Source organism: Nerophis ophidion, linkage group LG01, assembly GCF_033978795.1.
Source record: "Nerophis ophidion isolate RoL-2023_Sa linkage group LG01, RoL_Noph_v1.0, whole genome shotgun sequence".
Classification (NCBI taxonomy): Eukaryota; Metazoa; Chordata; class Actinopteri; order Syngnathiformes; family Syngnathidae; genus Nerophis; species Nerophis ophidion.
In genome coordinates this window covers 5,436,514-5,461,513 of record NC_084611.1, presented here as the reverse complement: position 1 = coordinate 5,461,513, position 25,000 = coordinate 5,436,514, and the positions used below count along the sequence as shown (strand labels likewise).

Sequence of the window (25,000 nt, the reverse complement as noted above, 5' to 3'; positions counted from 1 at the left end):
AGTTGCTCCAGTGTCAAAAGATGCGAAAGTCCTGATCGTTTGGTCCGCACATTTTACCGGCGATGCTAACGCAGCTATTCGGCCATGCTATGGCTATGAATAGCGTCAATAGCTATTCGCTCAATAGCTTCAGTTTCTTCTTCAATATTTTCATACTCCAACCATCTGTTTCAATACATGCGTAATCTGTTGAATCGCTTAAGTCGCTGAAATCCGAGTTTGAATCCGAGCTAATGTCACTATATCTTGCTGTGGTATTCCCATTGTTTGTTTACATTGGCAGCACTGTGTGACATCACAGGGAAATGGCCAGTGTCTTCGCAGAGAGCGAAAATAAGGCACTTTAAAGCTTTATTTAGGGATATTCCGAGACCGGTAACATTTTGAAAAAAAACTTCAAAAAATACAACAAGCCACTGGGAACTGAGTTTTATTGTTTTTAACCCTTTTGAAATTGTGATAATGTTCCCCTTTAACTTCCTTGCTAGTGTTGGCCATATTTCTTTATTTCGTTCTTCCGGGCTCCATTTCCAGCTATGTAAAGGGGAAGCAACACAGCGGTGATTAGACATTATTTACATTGCGGGAGCCATGTAAATAATGTCAAAGTAATAATATAATCATTGTCCATTTAGCCATCTATCTTCTTCCGCTTATCCGAGGACGGGTCGCGGGGGTAGCAGCCTAAGCAGGGAAGCCCAGACTTTCCTCTCCCCACCCACTCCGTCCAGCTCTTCCCGGAGGATCCCAAGGCGTTCCCAGGACAGCCGGGAGACCTTATCTTCCCAACGTGTCCTGGGTCTTCCCCGTGGCCTCCTACTGGTCGGACGTACCCGAAACACCTTCCTAGGGAGGCGTTCAGGTGGCATCCTGACCAGATGCCCGAACTACCTCGTCTGGCTGCTCTCCATGTGAAGGAGCAGCGGCTTTACTTTGAGTTCCTCCCGGATGACAGAGCTTCTCACCCTATCTCTAAGGGAGAGACCCGCCACCCGGCGGAGGAAACTCATTTGGGCCGCTTGTACCCATGATCTTGTCCTTTTTGGTCATAACCCAAAGCTCATGCCCATAGGTGAGGATGGGAACGTGGATTGACCGTTAAATTGAGAGCTTTTCCTTCCGGCTCAGCTCCTTCTTCATCAAAACGGATCGATACAGCGTCCGCATTACTGAAGACGCCACCTGTCGATCTCACGATCCACTCTTCTCTCACTCGTGAACAAGACTCCTAAGTACTTGAACTCCTCCACTTGGGGCAGGGTCTCCTCTCCAACCCGGAGATGGCACTCCACTGTTGGAGCTTATTGGGCTGATTGTCTCGTGCAGAATTAGTATCTCGTGACAGACATTTCCGCCATGTTTGAGTTATTTAACTATGCTAACAGCTGCCCACTGAGATCGATCTGGAGTGTATCACAATCATTAACCGGCCAAACTTATGTGCAACACAGAAATTATCCATCGTAACAAAACACATCGAACATATTTGTGTTCCCCAGATGTCCAGCAGCTGATCGGTCATCATGAAGAACTTGCGCCTCAACGGCAGGGCGGGAGCCTCACTTTGAAGCAGGAGGCTTCACAGCCACCTCACATTAAAAAGGAAGAAGAGGAACTATGGATCACTCAGAAGGAAGAGTGTCTTCTAGGGCAGGAAGAAGCTGATCCCACCAAGTTTCCACTGAGTATTGTCTCTGTGAAGACTGAAGATGATGAAGAGAAACCACAACCAGACAACCACTTGGCTCCACTATCAGATAGTGAGGCTGAAGAAGAGGTTAAAGATTCTTTGAGCAGCGATACAGACTCTGAAGGTGATATGAGGACTCACACTGACAACAAACACTCTAAAAAGAAGACATGTAAAAATAATTTGCGCTGTTTAGTTTGTGGCACAATATGTACTAAAAAGAGCCTTTTGACTCAACACATGAGATCACACACGGGAGAAAAACCATTTAACTGTTCAAATTGCGGCAAAAGCTTTTCTCAAAATAGCGTTTTAATTCAACACATGAGAACACACACTGGAGAAAGACCATTTGATTGTTCCGTTTGTGCCAAAAACTTTTCTCACAAAAGCAGTTTGACCCAACACATGAGAACACACACCGGAGAAAAGCCGTTTAATTGTTCAGTTTGCAGTAAAAGCTTTTCTCAAACAAGCAGTTTGATACAACACATGAGAACGCACACAGGGGAGAGACCATTTGAATGTTCTGTTTGTGGTAAAACATTTTCTCACAAGAGCAGTTTCACTCCACACATGAGAACACACACAGGAGAAAAACTATTTATTTGTTCAGTGTGCGGTAAAAGCTTTTCTCAAACTAGCAGTTTGACTCGACACATGAGAACGCACACAGGAGAAAAACCCTTCGATTGTTCAGTTTGCAGTAAAAGCTTCACTTTACAGTGCCATTTGACTCAACACATGACAACACACACAGGAGAAAAACTATTTAATTGTTCAGTTTGCGGTAAAAGCTTTTCTCAAAACAGCAGTTTGACTCAACACATGAGAACACACACGGGAGAAAAACCCTTTGATTGTTTAGTTTGTGGTAAAAACTTCACTCACAAAAACAGTTTGACTCAACACATGACAACACACACGGGAGAAAAGCAGTTCAACTGTACAGTTTGTGGTAAAAACTTTTCTCACAAGAGCAGTTTGACCGAACACATGAGAAAGCACACAGGACAAAAAAAATTTAATTGTTCAGTTTGTGGTAAAAGGTTTTCTCGAAGGAGAGAATTACCCGTGCACATGAGCATGCACACAGGAGAAAAGCAGTTTAATTGCTCAGTTTGCGATAAGGGCTTTACTAAAAAATGCCATTTGACTCAACACATGCGAACGCACACAGGAGAAAGACCCTTTAATTGTTCAGTTTGCTGTAAAACCTTTTCTCATAAGGGCAATTTGACCGACCATATGAGAACGCACACTGGAGAAAGACCATTTAGTTGCTCCGTTTGCAGTAAAAGCTTTTCTCATAGACTAAGTTTGACTCGGCACAAAATGAAACACACAGGATGAAAAACCATTTAGCTGTTTAATTTCAGGCACTGAAATGGGACAATTGCGTGGTCACCCGAGATCGCACAGCAGTCGAAATAATTAGGTTTAGTACACTGTGAGAGTTATCCTCCTGTCCAAGGTAAAATGAAGTTTAATTTGATGAGTACGCATACAGTAGGAACATAATTATTCGGTTCTGGGTCCTCATTTGTAAGTCGGTGTCGTCAGCGCTCACAAAATCTGCCATGATGAGTGGCAGCAAACACAGAACTCTCTCCCGATGCCATTTTTTGTTGATGGAAGTCGTGTAAAAATGCTTTGCAATATGAATCCCTGTCATGGGTGTCAAACTCTGGCCCGCCGTGTAATTTAATTTGGCCCTTGAGGCAATATCAATTTAGCATTAGAGCTGGCCCGCCGGTGTTATACAGCGTCGGTGCCGCATTCACCGCTAATACTCATACTTGCCAACCCTCCTAATTTTCCCGGTAGACTCCCGAAGTTCAGTGCCCCTCCCGGGGCAACCATTCTCCCGAATTTCTACCGATTTCCACCTGGACAACTATATTGGGGGCGTGCATTTAAGGAACTGCCTTTAGCGTTCTCTACAACCTGTCGTCACGTCCGCTTTTCCTCCATACTAACAGCGTGTCACATATTTGTGGCTTTTACATACACACACAAGTGAATGCAAGCATACTTGGTCAACAGCCATACAGGTCACACTGAGGGTGGCCGTATAAACAACTTTAGCACTGTTACAAATATGTGAACCCACACCAAACAAGAATGGCAAACACATTTCGGGCGAACATCCGCACCGTAACACAACAGAACAAATACCCAGAACCCCCTGCAGCACTAACTCTTCCGGGAAACTTCCAGCAAACTGACCAATAATTAATGTTTTATTCATGCATTTTCTCTTGCTACTTCAAGGCTTGAATGTTTGGTTCATTCGTTATTGTTATTTTATTTTCAAATGTATTATTAGCCTGTGGAAATTTTTTTTTTTAGATTTACCTCAGAAGATTGCAAATAGAAAAAAAAGGCATAACATTTTTATTTAAATTTTATTTAATATGCGGTTGATATTTTTTTAATTATTAATATTATTAATATTATTTGAAACTGGATTTTGCATGTCACTAAAGTTATATAAGCCTTGCTTGTTCAATATTTAATGCAAAACTTCTTTGGGTCCCTATTAAAAGGTTCATTTTGTCAACCTTGTTCCGTTTAAAATGTTGTCCCACTCTGTATTTGAGTTTGACACACCTGATCCAGGTATTACATTTCTGACAAAAAATGTCGAACATGACCAAAATACTGTAATTATTTAAGTTCAAGGACCAATGATAGTCTCACACACACTAATTGTGGCGAAATGATTGTCTGCATTTGACCCATCACCCTTGATCACCCCCCTGGGAGGTGAGGGGAGCACTGGTGGCCACGCCCGGGAATCATTTTTGGTGATTTAACCCTCAATTCCAACCCTTGATAGTCTTTGGTATGACTCGGCCGGGGTTCGAACTCACAACCTACCCATCTCAGGGCGGACACTTTAAGGTTATGATTAATTTGTTTGTCACTAATTGTGTATATATATATATATATATATATATATATAAATGATGTTTTCCATTTTAAATGAATTTTGAAGGCTTTATTGGTAGAATAGATGAAGCCCCACAACAGTTACCGACTTTTTAGAATGCACAGAAAATGGAAAGACGGTTGTGCTTCTCTTACATGAGGATCTGTGGACAATGGCTTATTAGTGATTCCCAAAGCCCAAAAAAAGTCTGCGGGCTATAGAGCGTTTTCCGTTCGGGCTCCAGTACTCTGGAATGCCCTCCCGGTAACAGTTCGCGATGCCACCTCAGTAGAAGCATTTAAGTCTCACCTTAAAACTCATTTGTATACTCTAGCCTTTAAATAGACTCCCTTTTTAGACCAGTTGATCTGCCGTTTCTTTTCTTTTTCTCCTATGTCCCACTCTCCTTTGTGGAGGGGGTCCGGTCCGATCCGGTGGCCATGTACTGCTTGCCTGTGTATCGGCTGGGGACATATCTGCGCTGCTGATCCGCCTCCGCTTGGGATGGTTTCCTGCTGGCCCTGCTGTGGACGGGACTCTCGCTGCTGTGTTGGATCCGCTTTGGACTGGACTCTCGCGACTGTGTTGGATCCATTATGGATTGAACTTTCACAGTATCATGTTAGACCCGCTCGACATCCATTGCTTTCCTCCTCTCCAAGGTTCTCATAGTCATCATTGTCACCGACGTCCCACTGGGTGTGAGTTTTCCTTGCCCTTATGTGGGCCTACCGAGGATGTCGTAGTGGTTTGTGCAGCCCTTTGAGACACTAGTGATTTAGGGCTATATAAGTAAACATTGATTGATTGATAAAATTGATAAATAAACTGCAGTTTTCCCTAAAACAGGAAACAAGACAGCCACGATATCCCGAGTCACTTTAATAACACCCAGCTTTGTCTCTCTTCAAGAAAGTGTTAACATGTTCTAACCCAAGCAATTATTTTCCTTCTTGTGAATTTAAAAGGAATTTTACCTCTCGTTCACAATCTTTATGAGAGACAAGAACTTGGTTTTTTTTCATTTTAACGTAAAAATCGGCTCATTCTACGTGGCTAGCAAGGCAGCTAATTATTAATTCTACCACTAAATCACTTTAAAAACGCATTTAAAAACTTTCAAAAATACTCAGTTTACGTTCTTTAGCCTGTGTAGTAACCAAGCTGTAGCTACATTGTTATTGTAAGACTGATTACCGAGTAGCATTTTTTTTTCTAGCGTAGTAACCCATCGGCGTGCTACGGTATTAGCCAAGAGATAAGCTAGCTTCTGGATCACCAGCTGAATGGCGTTTTGAGTTTGTAATGCACAACACAATGTGATAGGACATTAATCTAACATGAACAATCATATTACAGAATCTGTAAAGTATCAGCCCACATTTCATGTTTTGTTTGTAAACAACTAGCTTGGCAGTGTACGCACTGTAGTCGTATGAACGCGCATAACATGCTGCGTGTATCACGATCGATATTAAAGTGACTTATTCGATGGACATGTGTGTGTTTGGTTATTTTAAATTGACTTTGGGTAAGCACACCATTTATGTCGATACATTTTGGCTCCAAGCTCCACATTTGCAGTGCCAAAGTCACGCCAACCTCACTCTCTCTGCTTCCGTCCGCTCTATTGTCTCACTCTTCCTCCAAGTTCATCCTCTGTATACTCAACTTCAAAAAGTTCATATAGCAGTTTTATCCCATTTCCTTGTGCTCTGTTTGTAACAGAACAGTGAGTAAATAAATGGGAACATTGAATATACCGTGAGTAAACAAATATTAAATACGAAATTAACATTAGACATATACACTATAACTAAAGTTTTCAACAATAAATAGTTATGTAATTTACGGTTCGCCCAGGAGATGAATGAGATTGTTTTTTTTTAAGATGTTTATCATAATTCTTTGTACTTTGTGAAGACTTGTAGTTTGAATTAAGTTTTTAAACTCAATCATACTTGTACACAGTTTAAATTCTTTGGTAAATCCATGACATCATTTAATTCCACATATGGATATGCTAAAAGTCTTAAGTGTTGTACATGCATACAAATGTTTTGAACAAGATTTTCCTCAAAGGTTATATTTTCCTCTTTTTTTTTGAGAAGAATTGTTGTACATTTTAGATGTTTGCCAATGCACCAAGTCCTTGAATTTCATTACTTGTGATTCAATAAATAAAATGTTTGTATGTTTTCTACATCCAACATTATGTTTTATTCTAATTGTTCTTTTTTTTTGTAACAGCGTTAGTGAATGAAGTGTACTTTTGTACTTATTTCCCCATATTTCTACACAATAACTCCGATATGTAACACAAGGTGGCAGTAAAGAATATGAAGTGATTTTTGGTTTAGAACATATTTTAGAACATATATCAAATTAGCAATACCTCGATTAGACTTTTCAAATCAAATTAGAAATACCTGGATTAGTCTTTTTATATAAAATTAGCCAGACATGGATCAGTCTTTTGATATCAAATTATCGAGACCTGAGTCAGTGTTTTCAAATCAAATTAGCCAGACCTGGATCAGTCTTTTCATATCAAATTAGCCAGACCTGGATTAGTCTTCATATCAAATTAGCCAGACCTGGATCAGTCTTTTCATATCAAATTAGCCAGACCTGGATTAGTCTTCATATCAAATTATCGAGACCTGATTCAGTGTTTTCAAATCTAATTAGCCAGACCTGGATCAGTCTTTTCATATCAAATTAGCCAGACCTGGATCAGTCTTTTGCTATCAAATTATCGAGACCTGAGTCAGTGTTTTTAAATCAAATTAGCCGGACTTGGATCAGTCTTTTCATATCAAATTAGCCAGACCTGCATCAGTCTTTTCATATCAAATTAGCCAGACCTGGATCAGTCTTGTCATATCAAATTAGCCAGACCTGGATTAGTCTTTTCATATCAAATTAACCAGACCTGCATCAGTCTTTTCATATCAAATTAGCCAGACCTGGATCAGTCTTTTCATATCAAATTAGCCAGACCTGCATCAGTCTTTTCATATCAAATTAACCAGACCTGGATCAGTCTTGTCATATCAAATTAGCCAGACCTGGATTAGTCTTTTCATATCAAATTAACCAGACCTGCATCAGTCTTTTCGTATCTAATTAGCCAGACCTGGATCAGTCTTTTGATATCAAAATAGCGAGACCTGAGTCAGTGTTTTCAAATCAAATTAGCCAGACCTGGATCAGTCTTTTCATATCAAATTAGCCAGACCTGGATCAGTCTTTTCATATCAAATTATCGAGACCTGAGTCAGTGTTTTTAAATCAAATTAGCCGGACTTGGATCAGTCTTTTCATATCAAATTAGCCAGACCTGGATCAGTCTTTTCATATCAAATTAGCCAGACCTGGATCAGTCTTTTCATATCAAATTAGCCAGACCTGGATCAGTCTTTTCATATCAAATTAGCCAGACCTGCATCAGTCTTTTCATATCAAATTAGCCAGACCTGGATCAGTCTTTTCATATCAAATTAGCCAGACCTGGATCAGTCTTGTCATATCAAATTAGCCAGACCTGGATTAGTCTTTTCATATCAAATTAACCAGACCTGGATCAGTCTTTTCATATCAAATTAGCCAGACCTGGATCAGTCTTTTCATATCAAATTAGCCAGACCTGGATCAGTCTTTTGATATCAAATTAGCCAGACCTGGATCAGTCTTTTCATATCAAATTAGCCAGACCTGGATCAGTCTTTTCATATCAAATTAGCCAGACCTGGATCAGTCTTTTGATATCAAATTATCGAGACCTGAGTCAGTGTTTTCAAATCAAATTAGCCAGACCTGGATCAGTCTTTTCATATCAGATTAGCCAGACCTGGATCAGTCTTGTCATATCAAATTAGCCAGACCTGGATTAGTCTTTTCATATCAAATTAGCCAGACCTGGATCAGTCTTGTCATATCAAATTAGCCAGACCTGGATCAGTCTTTTGATATCAAAATAGCGAGACCTGAGTCAGTGTTTTCAAATCAAATTAGCCAGACCTGTATCAGTCTTTTCATATCAAATTAGCCAGACCTGGATTAGTCTTTTCATATCAAATTAGCCAGACCTGGATCAGTCTTTTCATATCAAATTAGCCAGACCTGGATTAGTCTTTTCATATCAAATTAGCCAGACCTGGATCAGTCTTTTGCTATCAAATTATCGAGACCTGAGTCAGTGTTTTTAAATCAAATTAGCCGGACTTGGATCAGTCTTTTCATATCAAATTAGCCAGACCTGGATCAGTCTTTTCATATCAAATTAGCCAGACCTGGATCAGTCTTGTCATATCAAATTAGCCAGACCTGGATTAGTCTTTTCATATCAAATTAACCAGACCTGGATCAGTCTTTTCATATCAAATTAGCCAGACCTGGATCAGTCTTTTCATATCAAATTAGCCAGACCTGGATCAGTCTTTTCATATCAAATTAGCCAGACCTGGATCAGTCTTTTCATATCAAATTAGCCAGACCTGGATCAGTCTTTTCATATCAAATTAGCCAGACCTGGATTAGTCTTTTCATATCAAATTAGCCAGACCTGGATTAGTCTTTTCATATCAAATTAGCCAGACCTGGATCAGTCTTTTGCTATCAAATTATCGAGACCTGAGTCAGTGTTTTTAAATCAAATTAGCCGGACTTGGATCAGTCTTTTCATATCAAATTAGCCAGACCTGCATCAGTCTTTTCATATCAAATTAGCCAGACCTGGATCAGTCTTTTCATATCAAATTAGCCAGACCTGGATTAGTCTTTTCATATCAAATTAGCCAGACCTGGATTAGTCTTTTCATATCAAATTAGCCAGACCTGGATCAGTCTTTTGATATCAAATTATCGAGACCTGAGTCAGTGTTTTCAAATCAATTTAGCCAGACCTGGATCAGTCTTTTCATATCAAATTAGCCAGACCTGGATCAGTCTTTTCATATCAAATAAGCCAGACCTGGATTAGTCTTTTCATATCAAATTAGCCAGACCTGGATCAGTCTTTTCATATCAAATTAGCCAGACCTGGATTAGTCTTTTCATATCAAATTAGCCAGACTTGGATCAGTCTTTTGATATCAAATTATCGAGACCTGAGTCAGTGTTTTCAAATCAAATTAGCCAGACCTGGATCAGTCTTTTCATATCAAATTAGCCAGACCTGGATCAGTCTTTTGATATCAAATTATCGAGACCTGAGTCAGTGTTTTGATATCAAATTAGCACGACCTGGATCAGTGTTTTGATATCAAATTAGCGAGACTTGGATCAGTGTTTTAATACCAAATTAGCGAGACTTGGATCAGTGTTTTGATACTAAATTTGCGAGACCTGTATCAGTGTTTTCAAACCAAATTATATCAAATTAGCGAGACCTGGATCAGTGTTTTGATATAAAATTAGGGAGACTTGGATCAGTGTTTTGATATCAAATTAAAGAGACCTGGATCAGTGTTTTGATACCCAATTAGTGAGACCATAGATCAGTGTTTTGATACCAAATGATATCATTTATTGGTCAATTGTACAAAATATGCACTGTACTGTGCAAGCTACTAATAAAAGTCTCAGTCAATCAATCTAAATCAAATTAGCGAGACCCGGATCAGTGTTTTGATATTAAATTAGCGAAACTTGGATCAATGTTTTGATATCAAAGGTAACAAATTAGCGAGACCTGCATCAGTATTTTGATATCAATTGATACCAAATTATATCAAATTAGCAAGACCTAGATCAGTCTTTTGATGTTAGATTCGCTAGACCTGGGTTGTCCTTTTGATATCAAATTAGCTAGACCTGGATCAGTGTTTTGATATCAAAATAGCGAGACCTGGATCAGTGTTAAAAGGTCCGAGGTTCGATTCCTGCTGCCGCAACCCAAGTCACAGCGGTTGAGACACTTGACCCACGCTGGTTTAAATAGAACTTTAAGATGTAGATGATGGGTTTCACTGTGTAAAGCGCTTTCAGTCACTAGAGAAAAGCGCTATATAAATATAATTCACTTCACTACTGTGCAGCAAACAGAATGTGACGTCAGTACAGAAGGGGCCTCGACCTTACCAAGAAATTAAAGTGAGTTGTGAATCTATTCTTATTGTTTTATTGCATAAATGTATTCGCCGTCATGGAGGCGAGTAGTCGGAGGCACTTTTACCAAAGAGCGGGTACCAATTCATCTGTGAAAAACCAGACCGGCTGCTGTACCCAAAATAACCACTAGATGGCAACAAACCGGATGATAATTCAGTCGCAGCAGTGACGTCACAAAAATATCTCTATAATGCACACGAAGCTCTTAAAAGTCACACAGTCTGGTCACTTTAACTTTCAAACTACTCATTTACTTGCAACCTTTGTTTTATGAAGCATGTGAAGGCTGAAAGACACGACGAGTGAGGAACGTTCACTGTGTGTCGGACCGGAAGATGAGTTTCCCATCATGCATTGCAGCTCCCGCAAACACTTGAAAAAAGGACAAACTGGTACAATACAATTGTCAACTTCCTGTCAAGAAAGCATGTCGGGCAGAATAAATAAGAACAGAGGAGAAGAAAAATAGTTTTTATTTTCATTTTTTATTGAACATTTAACATTAGAAGCATTTAAGTCACTATTAGGTCAGATCCACTATGGACTGGACTCTCACTTTGTGTAGAGGGTGCTATATAAAGATGTAACGACTTTCAGGTGTTTATATATGTTTATGTTGAAGTATCTGACGCTTTTATCCAAAGGGACATACATTAAAAAAAATCCATATAAAACAATCAGTGTAAACATGATGATTTAAGGGAAGAATGTAATAGAAAATATCAATACAAAGTGTCAAGACAGAATAAACTCTCAACAGAGATACAGTCTATAAGATAACTAGATATCTAATGTATTCATACATTGTTTATGTAGGATATAAGCATTTATATATAACCTCATCATATTGTTTCTTCAATTTAAAAATAGCTGACTGTTTTTTCCCCCCTTTTCTGGGATTATATTGCCTGTTTTGATCTGGGACGTCTAGTGACTTATAGCATATTGAGGCGGGCACTAGGACCATGCTCACACTCAGAGAAGGAGTGTGGTTTGCGTTTTGGGAGAACACTTAAAAAGTGCATGTTGTGTTGTGTTGATGCTATTCTCATGTTGGCAGTCTACAATAAAGACCTTGAAGAGACAACGTTCTGTTTCTTGCATTTGCCACAATATATGAATATTCTATTAATTTTAAGCAAAGTATGAATAATAAAACATGTTTCCTTTATCATAGCTACACGTATAAGGAAAAACGGGGTGAAAATGAGTGGTATTCAGTGAGGTAAGATGCTCTGACAGTTCATTGCTCCTGACAAATGAATTGCAGTGAGTGGAGCGGATCACCACTCCAAGATGGCGGCCACGCGTCTCGTCAGCACGATTAAGCCAATAGAAGAAGAAAAAGAGTAAGGACCGGAAGTGGTTGACTTCTGGCGCATGCGCAAACGAGTCGAGCAAGTGAACGGCTTTGGTGGCGACCAACATGGCGGACTGGACGGCTACGATTACAACATGTATGAACTAACGGCCACGTAGATTCTTAAATGTTCATTTTTTCCAGAGCCCACGAACAAAAGTTGAGGTTGTAGCGACGGAGTGTGACCTGAAGTGAAGATTGAAGACGTGATAGAAGATGGACGACTACTGCTATGCTAAGATGGCGACGTCATGTCAAAGAGAAAGTGAAAGAGAATCAGCAAAGGAGATAAAGACCAAAGATGAAGGTGAGTGGAAGTTTTTTGTAAATTGGAAGCTAATTTAAGGCATAAAGAAAGCATTCGTGAAGAATTAGCCGACTTTTCAACAATGTAATCAAAGAGATAATTGTCAGCTTGAAGAAGGCAGTGGTGTTCACATCAAAGAAGATGAAAGAATGCAAAAGTCAAAATGAAGAAAGTGGAAGAGCAAAAGAAGCGCTTGTGTAAAGAAAATAATGATGTGAAAGAAGAGATGTTTGTTTGTTTTTTCGGCGAACTTCTACGTTTGTCATTTCCTCCAAGTATGGAATAAACGGTACCCCGCTCAGTTGCCAAATTTTGTAGTAAAAACAGTGATTTGACTTGTACAATTCCATTTTTGATATGCTGTAAAAGAATATATATTTTACAGGAAAAAATGACAGCCCATTCGCCACAATTTTACAGTCAAATGTACAGCGTACAGTGGCCTAGTGGTTAGTCTCCGAACTGAGATCGGTAGGTTGGGAGTTCAAACCGTGGCCCAGTCATACCAAAGTCTATAAAAAAGTGGGACCCATTGCTTTCGTCCTCTCCAAGGTTCTCATAGTCATCATTGTCACCGACCTCCCACTGGGTTTGAGTTTTCCTTGCCCTTATGTGGGCCTACCGAGGATGTGGTTTTGGTTTGTGCAGCCCTTTGAGACACTAGTGATCTAGGGCTATATAAGTAAACATTGATTGATTGATTGATTGATTGATTCCCTCCCTGCTTGGCACTCAGCATCAAGTGTTGGAATTGGGGGTTAAATCACCATAAATGATATCCAGGCGCCGCACCGCTGCTGCCCACTGCTCCCCTCACTTCACAAGGGGGGTTGGGTCAAATGCAGAGGACAAATTTCACCACACCTAGTTTGTGTGTGTGACAATCATTGGTACTTTCACTTTTTAAAGGCCTACTGAAAGCCACTACTAGCGACCACGCAGCCTTGATAGTTTATATATCAATGATGAAATATTAACATTGCAACACATGCAAATTCAGCCTTTTTAGTTTACTGAATTGCAATTTTAAATTTCGCGCCGAAATATCCTGCTGAAACGTCCCGGTATGATGACGCGTGCGCGTGACGTCACAGATTGTCGAGGACATTTTGTTCCAGCGTCGTTCCCAGCTCAAGTCGGCTGTTTTCATCACAAAATTCCACAGTATTCTGGACATCTGTGTTGCTGAATCTTTTGCAATTGGTTCAATGAACAATGGAGACATCAAAGAAGAAAGCTGTAGGTAGGAAGCGGTGTATTGCGGCCGGCTTTAGCAACACAAACACTGACGGTGTTTCATTGTTTACATTCCCGAAAGATGACGGTGAAGCTTTACTATGGAACAGAGATGTCAAGCGAACACGGTTGGATTGGACCACACACACAAAGTACAGTGTATTATGCAGCGATCATTTCGAAAGATCGTGTTTCGAAGAGGGTCCCTTGCGAAGGGCAAAGATGGGCATTGCCACCACCCGTCGACTGGTGCTGAAGAAAGGTGCGGGGCCGACCTTCAGGTTGTACAGGTACGACCATATAATCTCACTAAAACACTAGTAACACAATAACCAGATAAGGGATTTTCCAGAATGATCCTAGTAAATGTGTCTAATAACATCTGAATCGCTCCCACTGCCCTCTAATCTTTTTTTTTCTTTTTTTTTCTAGTCATTCACTCTCACTTTCCTCATCCACGAATCTTTCATCCTCGCTCGAATTAATGGGGAAATTGTCGCTTTCTCCGGTCCGAATCGCTCTCGCTGCTGGTGGCCATGATTGTAAACAATGTTCAGATGTGAGGAGCTCCACAACCCGTGACGTCACGCGCACATCGTCTGCTACTTCCGGTACAGGCGAGGCTTTTTTATCAGCACCAAAAGTTGCAAACTTTATCGTGGATGTTCTCTACTAAATCCTTTCAGCAAAAATATGGCAATATGGCGAAATGATCAATTATGACACATAGAATGGACCTGCTATCCCCTTTGGATAAGAAAATCTAATTTCAGTAGGCCTTTAACTTAACTTCCCAGCAGACACAAGTCATTGATACAATGTCGATGATACATACATGTCCTTTAAAACTGCTCCTGAGACAACATTGCAAAATAGTTATATTGTCTAACGTTGGATCCACGTCGTTGGATAGCACTTTTTGTTGGAGGCTCCCATTAAAAACAATGTGAATATGTGAGGAGCCATCACACGGGTGACATCATCGTCTGCGACTTCCGGTTGAGGCAAGGCTTTTCTCTTAGGACCGAAAGTTGCGAACTTTATCGTGGATGTTCTCTATTAAATCCTTTCAGTAAAAATATGGCAATATCGCGAAATGATCAAGTATGACACATAGAATGGACCTGCTATCCCCGTTTGAATAAGAACATCTCATTTCAGTCGGCCTTTAAACAAACATTTTTCAAAAAGCATGTTTTAATGTTGAATATGTGTTTTATAATATTGGTTGGAAAATGACCAAAATTCAATGGTCAAATCAACGTCACAACCTGACATTGATTAAACGTTGTCAAAAAGCATGTTATTTCAACGTTATGTTTGAGCTGCTCAACGTCAGGACCTGATTCAAACAAGTTCTCTGTTGTTTCAATGTCTTGCTCCTGCTGGGTTATTACTGTGAATGTAACTGTACTGTAAGATTGTTCTTGTTTTGTTTCTTTGAAATTCTATGGTTACTGTTGTTCCGGTGTATTACTGTATATAGGAAAATGGAATCACCGTTTATTTTACCGTAAAAAGACGATCATTCAATTGCCAGGATTTGACCTGAAAATCTATGATTACAATTTTTACAAACTCGCTTTGAAACCACAAATCAAGCAGATATTCAATTGTTCGTTTACAAAAAAAAAATCTGAATGTATGATAACATATTTCTTCAATTCAAGATAAATATTCATGATGCGGTTTATTGTCCATTCTTTAACATGGTCAAGATATATAAGAACTGAAATTACATTTTCGGCACAGTCCCACTAAGAGCAGACATACATTACAGGGAAACAAAAACAGGACCGCCAACGGATCAGCCACTTACGGCGCTCCTTAAAAAAGGTCGGAAAAAGGTTATATTGGGGAAGGGGGGATGAGTAAAAAAATATCAGTCAAAGGCTGGACACTCGGGATGGGATCCATACTGAGTCCAAGGGGGAAAACATTTATTTGCCATAGCACACATAAACATGTTACATATAATCACAACAACTCGCAACAGAGGTGGGGAGTTGGAGCCATGGAGGCTGGCTGTCGCTAAAAAACGCTACTCAGCCGTCCATCACTCCGAAGGAATCAAGCTGTAGTGAAAACGTGGGGTGTGTATATATGCCCGTCGTCTTGGGTGTAGAGATGTGGTGTCCATAGGCCTGGGGCCTAAAAATCTGAATGTATGATAACATATTTGTTAAATTCAAGATAAATATTCAAGATGCGGTTTATTGTCCATTCTTTAACATGGTCAAGATATATAAGAACTGAAATTACATTTTCGGCACAGTCCCACTAAGAGCAGTCATACATTACAGGGAGACAAAAACAGGACCGCCAACGGATCAGCCACTTACGGCCCTCCTTAAAAAAGGTCGGGAAAAGGTGATATTTGGGAAGAGGGGATGAGTAAAAAGATATCAGTCAAAGGCTGGACACTCGGGATGGGATCCATACTGAGTAAAAGGGGGAAAAAATTAATTTGCCATAGCACACATAAACATGTTACATATAATCACAACAACTCGCAACAGAGGTGGGGAGTTGGATCCATGGAGGCTGGCTGTCGCTAAAAAAACGCTACTCAACCGTCCATCACTCCGAAGGGAATCAAGCTGTAGTGAAAACGTGGGGTGTGCATATATGCCCGTTGTCTTGGCTGTAGAGATGTTGTGTCCATAGGCCTGGGGCCTTTATGCATGCAATGCAAGCAAAGTTTGACTCCCAGGTCTGGTTGAGGAGGGAGGGAGGTCAAAAGCGTTCATCATTGAGGAGTCCTCGGCGGGGATGTTTTCAGAACAGCCGGCTCCTGTTGTTGCAGCGTCAAGGCCATTCGAGGGGGTCAACTCGTAGATTGTGATTTTAGTTTTTCCAAGCGAGCAGACATTACAATGGCTTGTCTGGTCTATTCGTCCATGCTGGCTGCTCTCATATCCAATTTTCGCATTTCAACAAGCTTTTCTATGATGCGATTCAGTTCAGAAATCGCCACAGTCTGTGATACCACAGCCCGACCCAAGCCTTCCATTGCGACAAACCGCCTTAGGGCTCTTTGAGTGGATGCCATCGTCTTACGAATTTGATGATACACCAGAGCAATACCCATTCACGGTTCCAAACAGGTAGATGTCTTCCACGTCCTCGATGGAAAGAACTGAGAGGCACATGATTCTCCATTTCTCCCAGGAATCAATTCCATGACTGGATTTTAGATTTTGCGGACAGCACAGAGAAAGAGGCTTTAAAACAAGTGCAGACAGGACAAGACCAAGAGGGAAATTGGGGATCAAGCAGATATTCAAATGTTTGTTTACAAAAAAAAATGAATGCATGATAACATATGTGGAGGTTGCCTCCTGGTGGGTTCTGCTGATCACACACTTGGACTGGAGTCCGGCGTTCAGAACTTGACAATATTTTATTGCTCATCAAGGTTTAGCACAATTCTCAACTTTTCAGTCGGCCTCCTTAGTGTTCGCATGCTTCCTTCTCTCCAAGCCCTCCTCCTACTTCTGCTCCTGACCCAGCTGGGCAATCTAATCACCTGTCAGCTGTGTTCCAACACCCCGCTCCTGCAGTAAGCCCGCCCACCACGCCCGCCTTCAAAACATATTTGTTGCATTATTAAATAATATTTAGGTTTTAAATATATATGCAAATGCATGCAGCACTTCATTTTTTTCGTCGACATGGAAAGACCGAATACTTTTAGTAGGAAAAGATAGTGTACTTTACTGACGCGGGCCATATAAAATGATGCGATTGCCTTGTCTCTGCTTCGTCTGCGTTCTGTCGTCTTATCTTCGTTGAGGTCCTCAAAGTCCTTGGCTGTTAGCGGGCTAAGACCAACAAAGTATCTGCGGCGAGGCAACCCTTCACATGCTGTGACTGACAACAAGTTTTGTCCTTGCACAGATAGAAAAGTACAACTTGAGCACAATTGATAATAACTATAGCCACGGCCTTTAAGCATAAGAGTATTGTGATAACTCATACATAATTATTCTAACAGACAACAATCTGTGCTGACTAAAAAAACATGAACAATCATATCACAGTATCTAGCCGGATGGTGTACGCTGTAGGTATGATATGTATCATCAATATTAAAGTATTATTTAATATTTGGGCTCCACATCCAGCTGTGTGAGGCACAACAGTGAGTGGACATTAATTACGTTATAAGTGTCATGATCCACGTCTTGGATCATGGCATATTCTGGTGTTGGTTCTGTTTATCACATTCTGTCTTGTATTTGTCTTCCTCAGTTCTTTGTGGCACTTCCTGGTTTTGTTTCCGTTGTCATAGTTACCTCCTTAGTGTCACCTGTCTCTGCTTTGATCACGCCCACCTGCCCTTGATTATTTCTCTCCCTATATATGCCCGCCTCTGTTTGACATTCAGTCTTGGACTCTTGCTTGCTCCACGCAACAGCTGACGCCGCTCTTCCAACATTGTGGTAAATCTATTTTTGTATACTTGTTAGCTTATATGCTATTTTGTTTGTTTATGTCCCTAGCTTCCACGCTAGCTCCCTTTGTTCTTTCTAGCTCCCAAGCTAGTTCTGTTCGTTTTTGGTCAGTGACTTTGTGCAAGTTGTTTTTGTTCTTAGTTTGTTTTATTATATAAATAAAGTCCTATCCCTACCCTCACGCTGTGTTCCATCTTCCGCTGCACCCACGAGAGAAGAACTCGTCACCACAATGCCACCGAGACGTCACAATAAGGAGCCGGACTAAATGGGCCCCAGTGTGTGAATGTGAGTGTGAATGTTGTCTGGCCCTGCGATAAGGTGGCGACTTGTCCAGGGTGTACCCCGCCTCCCGCCCGATTGTAGCTGAGATAGTCACCAGTGCCCCCCGCCACGCCAAAGGGAATGAGCGGTAAAAATGGATGGATGGATGGAGCCAGACACATATAGGACCACGGTCTATTAGGGCGGATTATTTAAGTCTCACCTTAAAACTCATCTGTATACTCTAGCCTTTAAATAGACCTCCTTTTTAGACCAGTTGATCTGCCGCTTCTTTTCTTTCTCCTATGTCCCCCCCTCCCTTGTGGAGGGGGTCCGGTCCGATGACCATGGATGAAGTACTGGCTGTCCAGAGTCGAGACCCAGGATGGACCGCTCGTCGGGACCCAGGATGGACCACTCGCCTGTGTATCGGTTGGGGACATCTCTACGCTGCTGATCCGCCTCCGCTTGAGATGGTTTCCTGTGGACGGGACTCTCGCTGCTGTCTTAGATCCGCTTTGAACTGAACTCTCGCGGCTGTGTTGGAGCCACTATGGATTGAACTTTCACAGTATCATGTTAGACCCGCTCGACATCCATTGGTTTCGGTCCCCTAGAGGGGGGGCGGGGTGGGTTGCCCACATCTATAAATAAATATAAATAAATGGGTTGTACTTGTATAGCGCTTTTCTACCTTCAAGGTACTCAAAGCGCTTTGACACTACTTCCACATTTACCCATTCACACACACATTCACACACTGATGGAGGGAGCTGCCATGCAAGGCGCTAATCAGCACCCATCAGGAGCAAGGGTGAAGTGTCTTGCTCAGGACACAACGGACGTGACGAGGTTGGTACTAGGTGGGGATTGAACCAGGGACGCTCGGGTTGCGCACGGACACTCTACCACTGCGCCACGCCGCCCCAAAAACAGAAACGAGCAGACATTCCACTACTGTCGTGTCCTCGCTCTCTTTCCGGACTTTGACAGACACAAAATATGGTACAAAAGGTCAGAAATTGCACTACACGAACACCACCCCCAAAGAGGCATCCTACAGGAAAAATACAACCCCTGTTTCCATATGAGTTGGGAAATTGTGCTAGATGCAAACACAAACAGAATACAACGATTTGCAAATCCCTTTCAACCCACATTCAGTTGAATACGCTACAAAGACAAGACACTTGATGTTCAAACCGACAAACTTTTATATTTTTTTGCAAATAATAATTATCTGAGGTCCTCTCCAAGGTTTCTCATAGTCAGCATTGTCACTGGCGTCCCACTGGATGTGAATTCTCCCTGCCCACTGGGTGTGAGTTTTCCTTGCCCTTTTGTGGGTTCTTCCCAGGATGTTGTAGTCGTTATGATTTGTGCAGTCCTTTGAGACATTTGTGATTTGGGGCTATATAAATAAACATTGATTGATTGATTATCTTGTGCGGGATTATACCAAGTACCGTCGCATCCTGCCTGCTTACTACTGCGGTAGCTTGTAACAAACATGTCCGCCATGTTTGACCGAGTTATTGTATGCAGTTTTTCCCCCAGAAAATGTGTTAGTTAAGGTGGTGACTGTCCAGGGGCGGGTAACAGGGTGGGTGGGTGTAAGGATCGGTGTAACTTTGGCCTGTCGCCATCACGTCTCCACCTCGTCGCCGCCACCACAGCCTGGGGGGAACTAGACTACAGACTGTGGTGAAGTAGGCCGGCTTTGTCGCATGAACAACCCTACAACTTTTGGTTGTGTTTTCCGCTCGTTTTTGCTGAATGGCAATATACGATATCCATCCGTTTTTTACTTCTTATTGCCTTTGTGGTCGCGGGGGGCACTGGTGCCTATCCCAGCTACAATCGGACGGAAGACGGTGTACACCCTGGACAAGTCTCCACCTCATCGCAGTGGCAATATACGATATATATCTCGATGTTTTTTTCTGTAAAGTAAAAACAAAACTGAGATACTAAAATAATGACTTTCCAAGTCAAATTAATGACTTACTGTAGTAAGCCTTTGCAATAAGCGTTTGAAGAAAATAGTTAAAAGTGGGGCCACATGCTGACATGTTTTCAACTCATCGTGCATTTAGGAAGCCTGTAGTTGTTTTTTGTTATGTAAATGTTATATTTTTATCAACAAGTGATAGAAGGGACCCTCCCATTCAAAACTGGGCTGCTACATTACTAATGATTAAGGTAACTAGAGCTGAACAAATATTATCAATCAATCAATGTTTACTTATATAGCCCTAAATCACTAGTGTCTCAAAGGGCTGCACAAACCACAACACAAACCACTACGACATCCTCGGTAGGCCCACATAAGGGCAAGGAAAACTCACACCCGGTGGGACGTCGGTGACAATGATGACTATGAGAACCTTGGAGAGGAGGAAAGCAATGGATGTCGAGCGGGTCTAACATGATACTGTGAAAGTTCAATCCATAATGGATCCAACACAATACAATACGATAGCAATAGGAGAGACTATTCATCCCTGAACACTATGGAGTTCATGTAGGCTTTATGATGCACTTACATTGTTATATCAACTATCAGAGACAAAAACTTTTCATTTAACATAATGCCCGTTTTTGCTGCTTCAACACAGCTCAATCAACACAGAAAAAGCTAAAGTGAAATAACTTAGTTGTGAACTGTCGGTCAATAATGCTTGTCTTACCCTCAGACAGGGCTTTGCTGTCCGTAACACACACACACACGCACGAACTCACACCGCACAGTGAGCTAACGTTACGCTAAAAGCCAATTAGCCTTCGCCTCGAGGACTGCGAGTGAGCTGAGCTGCCGCTTATGTTTCTAGAACGTCAACGGGCTCATAGTGATGTTACTGGTAGCTTACTGGGGATTGTTTATGATGATTTTGGGAGAGCCCGCTGCATTATGTTCACCTGCTAAACACCTTTCTGCTCATCCCACCGTCTCTCCTCTCTGCCTGCCTGAGCATTGACTGCATGCGCTCTGAATACGCACTGCTGATTGGATGTTACATGTGATTTGAATACGCACTGCTGATTGGCTGTTACCACTCTGCCTGTAACCAATCAGATGGTTGTGTGGGTGGGACAATGCTGGGTGCTGCAGAGACGTACTGACAGAGGCAGAGGCAGAACTAAACGGAGCAGCTTGTTAAGACTTTAGTTTAGGCTTGACCCTTTGTTGTTAAGGCGGCCGCCTTAACAACGAAGCGCTGCGGGAAACCCTGGTATGCTAAAAGCTCATCACCGTGATCAACCTGAAATTAATAACAGTCATTAATTAGGATCATATAATTGCCTAGCCTATAGTGAATAACACAAATATTACGCATCGTATCGTAACACATTGACCTTATTTGTGTTCCTCAGACATCCAGCAGCTGATTGGTCATCCTAAAGAACCTCCGCCTCAGTCGCGGGGGGAGAACTCTACTTTGAAGCAGGAAGCTTTAAAGCCATTTCACATTAAAAGGGAAGAGGAGGAACTCTGCATCACTCAGGAGGGAGAGTGTCTTCTAGGACGAGAGGAAGCTGATTACACCAAGTTTCCACTGAGTATTTTCTCTGTGAAGACTGAAGATGATGAAGAGAAACCACAAGTAGACAACCTCTTAGCTCCACTATCAGACAGTGAGGCTGAAAATGATGTTGAAGAAACTTTGAGCAGCGATACAGACTGTGAAGGTGATATGAGGACTCACGCTGATAACAAACACGTCGACTTCTCTAAAGAGAAGACTTGTAAAACAATTTTGAGTTGTTTAGTTTGTGGTACAAATTGTACAAACAAAAGCAATTTGACGGAACACATGAGAACACACGCAGGAGAAAAAACATTTTATTGTTCAGTTTGTGGTAAAAGCTTTTCTCAAAATAGCAGTTTGACTCAACACATGAGAACGCACACAGGAGAAAGACCATTTGATTGTTCAGTTTGCGGTAAAAACTTTTCCCAAAAGAGCCATCTGACACAACACATGAGAACACACACGGGAGAAAAACCATACACTTGCTCGGTTTGCGGTAAAAGCTTTTTTCAAAATAGCAGTTTGACTGAACACATGAGGTCGCACACAGGAGAAAAACCCTTTATTTGTTCAGTTTGCGGCAACAGTTTTTCTCAAAATAGCAGTTTGACTCAGCACATGAGGACGCACACAGGCGAAAGACCATTTGATTGTTCCGTTTGCGGTAAAAGCTTTTCCCACAAGAGCAGTTTAACTCAACACATGAGAACACACACCGGAGAAAAAACGTTCCATTGTTCAGTTTGTTGCAAAAGCTTTTCTCAAAACAAACAATTGATTGTCCACATGCGAAAGCACACCAGGGAAAAACCATTCAATTGTTCAGTTTGCTGCAAAAGCTTTTCTCACAGGGGCAATTTGACCAAACACATGAGAACACACACTGGAGAAAAATCTTTTAATTGTTCATTTTGTAGCAAAAGCTTCTCCTACAGACAGGGGTTGACTCGGCACGAAATGAAACACACGGGAGAGAAAACATTCAGTTGTTCAGTTTGTGAGAAAAGTTACACTCAAAGGACACATTTGTCCGATCACCTAAGAACACACAGTAGGAAAAACGTCTAGTTGTTTGTGGTGAATGCTCTCCTCAAAGTAACATGACTTCTCATCCCACGAGAACACACACGGGAGAAAAATATTTAGAGACCCAATTTATGGTGAAAGGTTTTTGTATTGACAAAATACACATCCCCTGAAGAGAACCGTTGCAGATATTCTGTATGCAGTCAAAGACATGTTTGCTGAAATGCCACATGAGAACACACACACAGAAAAACTATTTGCTCAGTTTGTTTTAAAACATTTTAGCAGAGACTAGTTTCTGGATCCTCATTTGTTCCAAAGTAGTGGTCATCGTCAGCTCTCACAAAGTCTGCCTTGATTTGTAGCAGCAAACACAGAACCCTTTCTCGATTTTATTGTTGTTTATGGAAATAGCGCAAAGTTGCTATGCGCTCTGTGAAATCAATTCACCCCGGAAATATATTACTGACAGAAAATGCTCAAATTGACAAAGATACTGTAAATTCTTAAATTAAACATTGTGTGTTATGAATGTGTGTGTCACTGATTGTCAGCTTCAAACACTGATGACATCTATTAAACAAGACAAGAAGAAAGGAATTGAACAGAGACAGCATTAAATTTGGCTCAAAGATTGTTCGCCTTTTTTATTTGGACTGTCCCTGATTACATGGCAACAGCTGTTTCTAAGGCATGGGGGTTGTAAACAGCCATCGCCTTTGATTACAACAGATCAAAGAAAGGGTTGCCTTGAAGGGAGTCAGGCCCTGCTTCCTCTCCGCCTTGTAGTTTTTGGGTCAAGGCAAAATCTGTGGATTACAATAGAAGAAAGAAACTGAACATCTTCATGTTGCTTCCCGTCCTGCGCAGTGGAGTTTTACAAGCCTTTTTCTTGGTAGGATCAAAGACAGCTCGCCGGGACGTCATGGCAACACAAAGTTTTGTGCTAACTTAGATACAATTATTCTGATGCTAATTGTATGTACAATTTAATTGGTGGTCTTAAATGATTGTAGAATGCTTCATAGGTGGACAAGATAAATCCCCATTGCCTGCATTGTTAGCTGCTTCAAGCTAGAAGTTGTTGACTATTTAGAATGCACAGAAAATGGAAAGACAAGTGTGCTTCTCTCACATAAAGATTGTGGATGATGTCAACATTTTTAAAAAAGTGCAGTTTTCATTTTAACATTAAGAAAGACAGCCATGATTTTTGGAGTCACTTTAATAACATCCAGCTTTTTCTCACCGTCACACATTAAGATCGAGCTCAAAGAAAAACGACACACGTTCAGCCTTCACAATAAAAGCGCTGTGCGGGCAAGAGTGCAATACGTAAAATAAAAAATTGATACTGTGTTTGGTAATGCTGATTGATTTTTAGCTTGTGTTTTTTGAAAAATACATGAGAAGACGACCTTGAAAAAAAAAATTGCAAATTCGCAAAAATGAGGAACAAAATAGCAATTGGAACATTTTCTAAAATTGTTCAGCCCTTGATCCCTTAGAGGAGAAAAACCTTTTAAATGCTCATGTTTGGTAGCAAAGCTTGATCATGTAAGAAATGACTTGGTCCATTTTGTACTAATAGGTTGTTAATTCATAGAAGTGTAATGTCAGGTGTGAGAGAGAAGTGAGCTAAAAAGTGATGATTGATGTGTGTATGATGCCACATTCCCTCATGAGTTCTACAAACCCTGTTTCCATATGAGTTGGGAAATTGTGTTAGATGTAAATATAAACAGAATACAATGATTTGCAAATCATTTTCAACCCATATTCAGTTGAATATGCTACAAAGACAACATATTTGATGTTCAAACTGATAAACCTTTTTTTTTTGTGCAAATAATCATTAACTTTAGAATTTGATGCCAGCAACACTTGACAAAGAAGTTGGGAAAGGTGGCAATAAATACTGATAAAGTTGAGGAATGCTCATCAAACACTTATTTGGAACATCCGACAGGTGTGCAGGCTAATTGGGAACAGGTGGGTGCCATGATTGGGTATAAAAACAGCTTCCCAAAAAATGCTCAGTCTTTCACAAGAAAGGATGGGGCGAGGTACACCCCTTT

General features: G+C 41.0%; 2 protein-coding genes across 5 annotated transcripts in view; both read left to right on the top strand.

Moving 5' to 3' along the window:
• LOC133543914 (gastrula zinc finger protein XlCGF57.1-like) overlaps nucleotides 1-23,556 on the top strand; it is a 148,755-nt gene extending 125,199 nt beyond the window's left edge. For 3 of the 4 annotated variants that reach the window (XM_061890612.1, XM_061890056.1, XM_061889225.1), the window contains one exon: nucleotides 1,500-6,837. In XM_061890612.1, the coding sequence (XP_061746596.1) occupies nucleotides 1,500-3,043 (1,544 nt within the window). In that variant the 3' untranslated portion in view covers nucleotides 3,044-6,837. Of the gene's footprint in view, nucleotides 1-1,499; nucleotides 12,407-21,738 lie in introns of those variants that run through there. The other variant, XM_061892032.1, reaches the window with a different exon arrangement.
• LOC133553184 (zinc finger protein OZF-like) overlaps nucleotides 1-25,000 on the top strand; it is an 839,429-nt gene that overhangs the window by 712,059 nt on the left and 102,370 nt on the right. The window lies entirely within an intron of this gene.